We start from the raw sequence: 12,061 nt of genomic DNA on the forward strand, positions 1-12,061 counted from the left end.
GGGGACTGGAGTTGGAATAGAAAATTAAACTATTCCACTATCCAGCGCCCCCCAACGCAAGTCGTTGTAAGGACTTGCGTTGTAATCCCCGCGTTGTAAAGGCATGCGTGGTAAAAGCATGCGTTGAAACGACATACATCCCAATTTGGGTGCAGGGAGCCACTCACACCCTAGGGTACTGGTGCCACTGCGCCTGCTGTACTAATAATAGCTACATCCCTCAGTCTGAGCGTTAGGGAATCTTGCACCACCAGTACAGGGATGTACCTGTTCTCTGTCTACAGAAAAGTTTGCGTTGTTGCCTTCGGTTCACAACTTCAGGGAAGCTGACATCCTTAAAACAAGCAGACCCTGAATGCAATGCGCTCCCTGATGTCACACACACCAAGGCATGACTGCATCATGTGTTTTAAAGTCACAAACTTAGCAGATGCGCTGCTGCCGCTGCTGATGGATTGGTACGCCATTGACTGTCAGAGGGCCTTATGCCCTCTGGCAAAGGGCTTGTGTGTGCAGTGTGCAATTCATACTTTTTTGCAGATATATGTAGCGCAAACTTGGCACAAGTGCTTTAAAGTGCTTTACATGAGAAGCGAAAGTTTTAATTAACGCATACTTTCTATGGCACAGGGTGGTAAATTCCCAGCGTCAGCTCAACATCCTGTGATTTTTGGCAAATAAATGTATCACCCCGGGCCATAAAACAAAAAATACCAATACCTCCCTGCATTCATTCGCCAAACTTGGCCAAAAGGTACTTGAGCACTTTATATCACAGAAGAAAATGCTGTTATTTGTAAATGCCTGCCTAGAAGCCACGGTTCCAGTGGTAGCTGGAGTGGGGTTGAGGTATATGGGGTGTGCCCTGCAGCCGCCAGTGGTAGCTGGAACGTGGTAGAGGTATATAGGGTGTGCCCTCGCAACCTCCAGTGGTAGCTGGAGTGTGGTAGAGGTATATGTGGTGTGCCCTGGCAGCCGCCAGTGATAGCTGGAGTGGGGTTGAGGTATATTGGGTGTGCCCTGGCAGCCTCCAGGGGCAGCTGGAGTGGGGTAGAGGTATATGGGGTGTACCCTGGCAGCCGCCAGTACTTGCCCGAGTATGGTAGCCGCATAGGTGCTGAGCCAGGCAGCTTCCATTAGTAGGGAAGAAGTAGTAGACGATAAAGGGTGTGCCCCTGCAGCCTGGAGGTGGAGGCAAAGTGAGGTTGAGGGAAAGCAGAAGCGCGCTACAGGTACCAATATACAGGGAATGATGCATCGTTGCTGAGGGACAGAGGAAGCACTATTCAAGCGGAGACAGAACCAGGAAGTGATTACCTTGATAGTTTCCATTGGACACACGACGATGACGGCTTCGGCCATTCCCGCGCCCAGGCCGCAGATCACACTGCGCTTACTGTCCAGCTTCCCCTGGGAATCTCTCATTTGGTTACTGAGAAACTCAAACATCCCAAACCTGCAGGAGAAAGACAAAAATGTCATAAATGGGACCAGATGAAGGGAAGAAGGTAAGACCAGGAAGGGGTGTGTTGTGAGAGAACCATGGGAAGGACTGGACAGAGGTGAATACATGGAGGGTAAAAGGAGGAGACAGAAGGACAAGCACATCAGATGGGACGTGAGGCGAAACAACAGAATGACACAGGATATACAGGAGTCAGAGGGTAGGGCAGACTGGCTGTCCTCGAGGTAAGACCCACCTGACGGCAGCCTTGGGGATGGACCCGTAGACTAAGGAGCTGAGGCCTCGGTACAGCCCCTTCACCCCATGGCCCTGCACCGTCTGCTTCACGCAGTCACCTGGGAGGAAGAGGGCAAACACAAGCGCATCAGATGAAAGCCCCTCTGATTGGGCAATTCACCAACCAATGGCACCATGAGGCTCCAAACAAGTGAGAGGGCCTGACATATCAGAATGAGAATCGGGGCAGAAACTTTAGAGCACATCTGGTAAGTGAATAGAGACCAAGGAAGGAACAGGATCAGGGTGTGAGTCTAAAACCCCCCAAAAATGCGGATCACATTGTGAAAACCAGTATCAGGGAGGAACATAGAGTCAAGGAAATTATAAAAATCAAATGAAAACCAAAGCATGAGTAGAACAGCAGAGTATGGAGAGAGCCAGTTGTAGCAAAGTCCTCTGCGTGCAGTATTAGGTCTGGATTCATAACAAATAGCTTCTTTATTTACACATCTGGATGTGGTTTGATTACAGGTTACAAGTGTGTATCTACAGGACATCCCTTTAGGAGCATAACAAACCCTGCCCAGATCAGGCCCCATCTGGTGGAGCTGGCCTAACAACACTCCAAGTGACACAGCAGCAGTTCAGACAGTCTCCTGTTCATAGCGGAGCAGAGACACATGGAAAGCAGTGAAAACAAGACACAACAGAACTGCTGTGTCCGGACACCAAGGGAGAAGCAGGGGAGACAAAGAGAAGATGCAAACGAGAAGCAGCACCAAAGCTGCAGCGCGATCCCATTCTGGGAGACAGAGGAACAGACATGGGTGAGAGCCTCGCCCTTACACCTGGCAAAGAAAAGTCTAATAACTGATGAAACAAGACACCAGGAAAAGGACTGGCTTGTGAGCTGCGGATGGTACCTTGCAAAACCTGATGCTGGAGGTGCAAATATGCTCTAGGCACTTTTAGTAAGGCCAGGGAAATTGCACGGTAGGCTCCGTACACTGGCTTCACAGTTTCTGTCTGCAGAATTACATGTTATAATGCAGATCTGTTGGGTTGACACTAAGGGGCAGATTTACTAGTTTTTTTACTAGTAGCCCCAAATGCAGCACTGAGTGAGAAGGGGAGAGCAGGAGAGAGCCATATTTACAGAAAGATGCCACTCGCCTCCCCTCTCCCTAGTGCAGGCACAGAAATACGCTGCTGTGCGCCACGGACAGACTTTTGCACTATAATGCAAGGTGTCTACGTGAGTCTAGCATAGGTTTGGTACTGGACGGGAATCCTTCCCTTCCAATACAAAATACCATGCTTAGACTAACATGAAACCTTTTGTCACTGTGTTTGTGTGATGTACAGTGCAGCATACATGCACAGTCAGAAAGAAAGGAGAAATGAAAGCATTTCTCCTTCATTGCACCTATTTGAAATGGGTGCTATTTTCTCACGCTAAACCCTGTCTACTTTTTTAAGTACAGAGGGTTTAGCGTCATAAACCTTGGCCGGTTGCATAGGAACACTCACTACCCAAGGTATGCACCCTTTACGCTAAGTAATGCAAAGCAGCGCACGCTACTTTCAAGTGTTTTCCAGCAGTAAACAAGTTTAGCACTGGGAAGTAAATTAGGAAAAAAGAAAATTGTGTTGTTTTGTGTCACTTTTGTGACGTAAACACGGTGTTAGATCTTAGTAAATATACCCCTAAGTTATCAGATGCAAATGACAAACATGGAAAAGGCTGACCAAATGCATATGGTCAGAGGTATCTTGTCGACACACACTTACCGATGCCCTTGTAACGCGGCGGGTTGGCTTTCTCATCCAGTTGTAGTTGTGTCTTAACATACTCGGTAGGGAATGTGATGCAGATTTCGATGCCCCCGGCGATGCCACCTACAGAGAGCAAAACAAAAGCATTCTGTGAGATGCCAGTGTTAGGATGTGGAGGACAGACTATGTAACACACCATGGCCAGGGGTGAGTATGGCGGGCTTTCAGGCCGCTGGTGGGCTGGCTACAGCTATGCATTCAGATTGCAGCCTTGCTGCCCACCTAGACCCACATGGCTGCGCTATGTGAACTATGTTCCGAGAGCAAACACCGCTCAGTGGATCCTTAAAGCAAGAGATGCTCTGGTGACCATTTTCTGAAAGGTCCAGACTACTGTGATACTGAGATTCCCCAAAAACTGACGCAATAGTTCACCCATATTAGTGTTTAATTGCACTCACTGCACATTGGATGGTGCTTCTTTATAACAACCATTGGCAAAGCCATTAAGTTGCACCTTTGGGATCTAGTGGCTTTACCAATGCCTTTTGGCGATCCTCTACAGTACCAGGCTGACACTGTGCAGTATGGTTAAAAAAATACAAGTTTTAAAAAGTGGCAATGATGCGACTGCTGCTGGGGATCGCATCATTCCACTCGCTTGCACATACACGATGACAGAAGGCATGCGCCCCAGCGGAATTAACTGGGCGCCATTTGCTTTAATTTTTTTATTACTTGTCAAAGAAAAAAAATGAATATTTTTTAGCACAAAAATGTGAATTTTAAAATAAACTCGACCACAAGGGTGGGGGGAGGGGTGACTGAGGAGCAAAAGGGGGCAGAGATCGTGAGGGGAGAGAAACACTAGGGAATGTGGGGGAAACCACACACGAAGGAAAAAACATATAGCACGAGGACGGGGTAAAGAAGAACAAGCGGGTGGGAGGAGAAGCAGGTAAAAGTGGGAAACACACATTAAAGTAAAAGCAGCACAGGGGAGGAGCAAACGAGGGTGAGAGCAACACAGAGCACAGGGGGATTCGGAGAGAAGTATATGAAAAACAGTGAGCGGCTGGGCATTTGGGAAAAGCACACACGAGAGAAAAGCAGAGAGCTAGAAAACACATGCACTCTCATGGAGTGCTTAATCTAAAATATGTTTCTTTTCCTAAAAGTGAGCAGTGGAAGGATAGCAGCCAGCCAATCAGAGAGATGGTGAAAAGGCTTTGTTCCAGGGGAGGGACAAACACAAGATGGACAAGCTGGAGAAGAAAATGCCGTCAAATAAGAAGCAAGCAAATGAGAGTGACAATAAAGTCAACCAATGGAATGCAATAGGAGGGGTATATGCCCCTGTAGGTTCTTACTAAGCTGACAACAGGTCTTTTGCAACCACGCAGATTGCTCTGTCTAGTAGGCTCAAGCTAAAAACTGAACCTTACTCATGTTTATAATTAAAGCAAACAGCTCTGATTTGCTATCCTCAGATGGAAGGGGGTAAAATAGAGGGTTATAGGGATAAAAGGAGAATATGCACTTTCAGGGATAGAGCAACACAACCCTGACTTGTCATGGCAATAAGTTATTTTGCATTACCTGTTGTTACATTTTCTAAGCAGCAGAGGCATGGGCACCTTTTTCATGCGGCTACAGGCCATAAAGTGAATTAAGTTAACTCGATATTTGTCTGTGTTAGTGTTTTATTTTCAGCTCCACTCAGAAACAGAAAGAGGCAACTCTTTCTCACTATTTTCATGCTGTACTACCTAAAAAAACAGAGCTATTTCAAAGAAAAAACTGTAAATTAATTCACTTTCCGCCCCACAGGCACATAAAATAGGCGCTTGACTCTACACTGCACCAGCAAAGCCCATCATGATACAGCCCTTGATCGGATTTTAAGTTGTTGTCTTTCTTACATATTCCTTTTCTTCCTTATACTTTGAGAAGGTACGGTGGAGAAGTGTGGCTCACTGGTTAGAGGCGGCAGACCTGTAAGCAGAGAACGGCCTGGGACCAGGGTTCGATTCCCGACGCGGCAGGGTCGTGGACCAGGGTCAGCGGACTCGATAATTCTCGCCTCGGTGCCTACTCTAGTCAGAAACCACACTCGGCAACTCTGGGCATCAGCTTGCCTCATCTTCACAACGGCCCCCCCAGACCGCCGGGGATGCTTGGTCGCACCTTAGAGATACCCATCAGGGACCATCTCTCAGGGTGAGCCAGGACGGGTTCCCCAGCGGTCGAAGCGTGGAGATACTCCTCCGGGAGTTGATTCCTAGCGCTATATAAACCCGCAATTAAATTAAAATTAAATTAAATTTCACCCTTCTCCTCCACACCTGTTTTTCCCCTTATGTAAATTCCCCCTCCTCCTGGCAATTTCTTTTCTACAACCTCTTTCCTACCTTCTTTTACTTCCTCTCTCTTCTTATACATCCCCCTCCCTCGTGTCATCTCTTAGACAAAATATATTCTCCACGCTCCAGTGCTCCATGATTGAAACCGATCCTCACGGATGATAGTACGTCTTACAAATACACATAGCAACATAACATAGCTTATTCTTCAGCCACTGTTTGTGCAACAAGGTGGAGGGTTCCCCTTGCACTCTGCTGCTTCATTATATTTCAGCAAGGTGGACATCCCAGGCAAGGGAAATCCCTACGAAGCACCTAGCACTCTTTTCCAGTGCAAGCACACAACCTCCGCCCAATCAAAAGCTGTAGGGATGAAGAGGCGGAGCTAAAGCCGCTCTCTCAATTGTGTGTCTTGAAGTTCTTTTTCTGTTCAGCGGTAACTGCGTTGCCAAGCCAGACCTAAAAAATTATGTGGATGTGATACCAAAGGAAGTGACAGCACAACCATGAACTCACAAGAAGTGACATCACAAGAAGTGACATTAGATCTTAAGACCTCACATATATTTAGCAGATCTATCATGAGTACATGTGAGTATATTTAACAAATGAGATTTTGCTTTGGAGTTGAGGCAAAAAATGTGACACAAATCTGGGCCTCAACTTTGTTTTAAAACTCTGCCACAAAGAGATTGTCAACAAGGAGAACTGTGGCAGTAAATCTGTTCTGCTTAACAAGTTGCAAAGTCTACAGTTTTTAATTATCTTATAGAGTTAAGGCATCTGCTACAGGGAGCTTTGAATGCCCAGTAAACCTCAGGAAATAATAATAATGGTAAAATAACTCTGGAGGTTGACGCATTTTCTGGAGAGATTTGTGTTTTATTGAGTCCCAGTTTTGAATTAAAGTAGTATACAGGATTCCTGTGTCTCCTGAAAAGCACATCATGTAACATTCAGATGACATATTTTTAATTTATGCAGATAGGTAAGTGGTTTGCTGCTTTTACCACAGAGATCCTTTTGTTATTTGCAGTTCATAAATCGCAATCCTTTTAAAATAGCACAGTAAGCTATAGCTATGAAGGACATGTGACTCCTACACCTTGTTACCCTCACTGTTTCATGCAGGCCCACAGGAATTATGTGATTCTGCCGCCACTGCACTTTTAGTTGAATAATGGATTTGCTACATTTGCCACATAATCATCATCTACTGCAGATTTTAACAAAAAATGTTGCTTCTTGCCCAAACTGATCAAAAGTTACTAAAAATGCGTTTTGCTGTGCAGCGGAACTTTGCAAAGGTTGACTGTTCACCTTTCAGTTGCATATTGCTGTTATTCGAGTGTTAAACTAGTACTAATAAGGTGAAACCTTTGTCCAGACAGTGTTAGGACGTGTAAATATTATTTAAAAAATTCACTGGTACTACCACAAAATATGCCTCATTAAGACGCATAATTTGATTTTCATGCCACATAATTTAATAAACCCTGCAGCATCATTTAATCCTTAATTGCTGCATACTTCCAGTGGCCCTGGTCTTATATTACACATCCTGTACATCGATTAACACACACGATTTATTGACTATGTATAATGTGTATGTGTGATATAAAGCGCTGTGATACCCTGCATTGAGATGAGTAGCGCTATACGCAGCGCTTAAAACGTGGTATTTAAATTGGTTTTAGTGTAAATACTGAGACAGATCAACACATCTGACATTTCCACAGTGCGTTGATGTATCTTTAATACAGACACTGAACAAAGTCAAAATCATAGCTCTCTTAAGTACTTGTAAAGTAATAATAAGCTGTGTGCCTGTGTTTCCCCTCCATCAGATGTGCAGCTAGTTGTGGGGCTCCAGATAGCTACTAGCCAGGAGAATGAAACATAAGGAGGCCTAATGGCCAGATGGAATTTAAAATAATAAAGCCGCCCTCGCCGCCTGCACGGTGCTGCTCAGAACTAAAGCAGGTAACATGCAGGCACTGCTGAATGTCTCCCAATGTCTGAAAATTACATGGAACAAGTTCATCATATTTTAGTGTGGCCCAACTTCTTGGCCAGGTGGACGGCTTCCACCCACTGAAAATAGTGGGTGGACGCCATCTACCCGCGTGTGCCCCTGACTTACTGTAAGTGCAGGGTGAGCGGTGTAGTATGAGTGAAGGAGGAGTGGAGTGTGAGTGCAGGGTGCACAGTGTGTAAGTGCAGGGTGAGCGGTGTAGTATGAGGGAAGGAGGAGTGGAGTGTGAGTGCAGGGTGAGCAGTGTGTAAGTGCAGGGTGAGCGGTGTAGTATGAGGGAAGGAGGAGTGGTGTGTGAGTGCTGGGTGAGCGGTGTAGTATGAGTGAAGGAGGAGTGGAGTGTGAGTGCAGGGTGCACAGTGTGTAAGTGCAGGGTGAGCGGTGTAGTATGAGGGAAGGAGGAGTGGAGTGTGAGTGCAGGGTGAGCAGTGTGTAAGTGCAGGGTGAGCGGTGTAGTATGAGGGAAGGAGGAGTGGTGTGTGAGTGCAGGGTGAGCGGTGTAGTATGACTGAAGGAGGAGTGGTGTGTGAGTGCAGGGTGAGCGTTGTAGTATGACTGAAGGAGGAGTGGAGTGTGAGTGCAGGGTGGGCAGTGTGTGAGTGCAGGGTGAGCAGTGTGTGAGTGCAGGGTGAGCAGTGTGTGAGTCCAGGGTGAGCAGTGCCTTTAGAGGATAAACGGTGTGTGACACCTTCACCGCCGCCGAACACCTCCACTTCCAGATACACACCGACCCCAAGACCACACTAAGAGGCACCCTCATCTACAGACCACCAGGACCCCGCACACAATTCAGCGAAGTGATCACTGACTTTATCAGCCCACACGCCCTCCCCTCCGAGGACTACATTCTCCTAGGGGATCTCAACTTCCATCTGGAAAAGAATAACGACAGCAACACCACCACCCTGCTGGACAACCTCTCCAATCTGGGACTCAAACAGCTGGTAAACACCCCCACCCACCACGCCGGACACACGCTCGACCCAATCTTCTCCTCCAGCAAGCACATCTCCTTCATTCACACCACAGGACTCCACTGGACGGACCACAGCTGCATCCAATTCAACTTCAGAAAGACCACAACCCACCACCACCCACAACAAGTCCCACGCAGAAACTGGAACAAAATTACCACCGACCAGCTCACCACATCGCTACACCAAAACCCTCCCGCCAAACCATCGGACCCAAACCAAGCAGCAATCAATCCCGCACAATGGATCACCCACTGCGCCGACGAATTAGCACCCTTGAAAAACCATCACAACAAACCAGGTAGCAAAAAAGCCTCCTGGTTCAATGACGACCTCAAGAACTCCAAAAAGAACTGCCGTACCCTCGAAAAAGCCTGGCGAAAAAAACCAACCACAGACAACAGGACCGCCCTCAAGAACGCCACCCGCAAACACCACCAGCTGATCTGATCCACCAAAAAATTAGCATTCAAGGATCGACTCGACAACAACGCCCACAACAGCAAGGAACTCTTCAGCATCGCCAAAGAGCTAACCAATCCCAGCGCCGGCTCTAACGACATCACTCCCTCTCAAGACCTCTGCAACTCTCTAGCCTCATTCTTCCACAGCAAAATCGCTGACATACATAACAGCTTTGGCGACCAGTCCACCGCCCTCACCACCACCGAACTGAATCCCCCCACCACCACCCTTGACGCCTGGGACCCAATCAGCACCGAAGACACCATCCGCTTGATGAACTCCATTCACTCCGGATCACCAACCGACCCATGCCCCCACCACATCTTCAACAAGGCCGATTCCATCATCGCACCCTATCTCCGGGATATCATCAACTGCTCCCTCAACACCGCTATCTTCCCAGAAAGCTGAAAACATGCCGAACTCAGTGCTCTACTGAAGAAACCCACAGCAGACCCGACTGAACTTAAAAACTACCGCCCCATCTCGCTCCTCCTTTTCCCTGCCAAGGTCATAGAGAAGACCGTCAACAATCAGCTCGCAGCCTTCCTCGAATCTAACGGCTCCCTCGACCCCTCACAGTCCGGCTTCCGAGCCAAACACAGCACAGAGACCGCCCTCATTGCAGCTACAAACGACATCCGAACACTTCTCGACAACGGGGAAACAGCGGCCCTCATCCTCCTGGACCTCTCCGCAGCGTTTGACACGGTCTGTCATAGCACCCTTGTACAACGCCTCAAAAACGTCGGGATACAAGGAAAAGCACTGGACTGGATCATCTCGTTTCTCGCCGGAAGAACCCAGAGAGTACGCCTCCCCCCTTTCAGATCAGAGGCCACCGAAGTCATCTGCGGCGTACCACAAGGATCATCGCTCAGTCCCACCCTCTTCAACGTCTACATGAGCCCCCTCGCATCCATCGCACGCCAACACAACCTCAACATCATCACCTATGCCGACGACACCCAGCTGATCCTCTCCCTCACCAAAGACCCAAACACCACTAAAACTAACCTACACGAAGGGATGAAAGACATTGCCGAGTGGATGAAGAACAGCCGCTTAAAACTGAATTCTGATAAGACGGAAGTCCTCATCCTAGGATCATCACCCTCCGCATGGGACGACTCATGGTGGCCACCGGCCCTGGGCAGCGCACCCAAACCAACAGACCATGCTCGCAACCTGGGATTCATTCTAGACTCCTCCCTCTCGATGACCAGACAAGTCAACGCCGTCTCATCATCATGCTTTAACATCTTACGTATGCTCAGAAAGATCTTCCGCTGGATCCCCACCGAAACAAGAAAGACGGTCACCCAAGCACTTGTCACAAGCCGACTGGACTACGGAAACACCCTCTTCGCCGGAACAACAGCCAAATTACAGAATAAACTCCAACGCATTCAGAACGCCTCCGCCCGACTTATCCTAGACATACCCCGTCACAACCACATATCCGGTCACCTAAGAGACCTTCACTGGCTCCCAGTCAACAAGAGAATAACGTTCCGTCTCCTCACCCACGCACACAAAGCCCTATACGACCTGGGACCCAAATACCTCAACACGCGCCTGACCTTTTACACCCCCACCCGCCAACTTCGATCGTCCAATCAAGCCCTCGCCGCGATGCCACGCATCCGAAGAGCCACCATGGGAGGAAGATCCTTCTCCTACTTAGCGGCCAAAACCTGGAACTCTCTCCCCACCCACCTCCGCCTTACACAGAACCACCTCTCCTTCAGAAAACAACTCAAAACTTGGCTATTTGATAAGTAACGAACACCCCCCCCCCTTCCCTCAAGCGCCTTGAGACCCTCTGGGTGAGTAGTGCGCTATACAAATGTTTTGACTTGACTTGACTTGTGAGTGCAGGGTGGGATGTGCCTTTCTGAGTTCTGGGCACAGCACCAGACCTTTTGACATTACCAATGCTTGTATTGCATTTGTTTCCCTTTAACAGGCCACTAACGCCAAATGGGTCCTCTTGATGTATCATCGTTTTTATTTGCACATTATGCTTGTAATGCACATCTTTCTTTGTTAAGAGGTCAGCCACACACGGGCCTTGTTGTACATGCTATACAAAACTTCCAAACTAATAAAAGAAAGGAATATTCTTTGACCATTCCTCTTCCTACATGCACACTCTCCTCACGTCGTCCGTCCCTTGAAACACTTTCTTTCCCCCTTCGGTTTATTTATTTATTTATTTATTTATTTTTTGCGATTTTATATAGCGCAAACTTTACCCGATGGTGTCAGAGCGCTTTACATAGGACCCAGTTTCAAACATAAGGAATGAAGGTTACAAGCGGACAAAAAATGTGCAAATTTTTGACTTACATAAGAACCAGTTGAAAACATACGGATTTAGGATTACATACGTTATAAAAAGGTACAAACGGAAAAAATTGCAAATGTACAAGAGATAAAGTCACACAAGGAGGAGATACAAATTCTAGGCATATACTAGTAATATCTCTATCTACTTAGGGAGGAGATACACATGGATATACTCTAATTCTCTTCATTCCGCCATCTCCCCGCCCCTTCCACCGTCGCTCCACCCACCCCGCTTTCCAGGGCTGCAGTCTGCTGCAATTATGCTGACTCATGCAGGCGGGATCCGCACTCCCAAAGCATGACTCATCGCTACCACGGAGGACCCAGTGATTGGCGGAAAAAGCCCACACCCCTTTAAAGAAAACACCAGCCCAACTAACCTTGAACGACAGGATGTTCGATCCTCCCTCTG

The 12,061-nt window shown here is 47.6% G+C and overlaps 1 protein-coding gene across 3 annotated transcripts in view; it reads right to left on the bottom strand.

The window, feature by feature from the left end:
- Positions 1 to 12,061, bottom strand: part of SLC25A1 (solute carrier family 25 member 1) — a 163,658-nt gene that overhangs the window by 76,415 nt on the left and 75,182 nt on the right. For all 3 annotated transcript variants that reach the window (XM_078667857.1, XM_078667858.1, XM_078667859.1), the window contains 3 exons: positions 3,476 to 3,583; positions 1,701 to 1,800; positions 1,318 to 1,456 (listed from right to left, as the gene is read on the bottom strand). In XM_078667857.1, the coding sequence (XP_078523983.1) occupies positions 1,318 to 1,456; positions 1,701 to 1,800; positions 3,476 to 3,583 (347 nt within the window). The remainder of the gene's footprint in view (positions 1 to 1,317; positions 1,457 to 1,700; positions 1,801 to 3,475; positions 3,584 to 12,061) is intronic.

This window comes from Lissotriton helveticus, chromosome 11, assembly GCF_964261635.1.
Source record: "Lissotriton helveticus chromosome 11, aLisHel1.1, whole genome shotgun sequence".
NCBI lineage: Eukaryota > Metazoa > Chordata > Amphibia > Caudata > Salamandridae > Lissotriton > Lissotriton helveticus.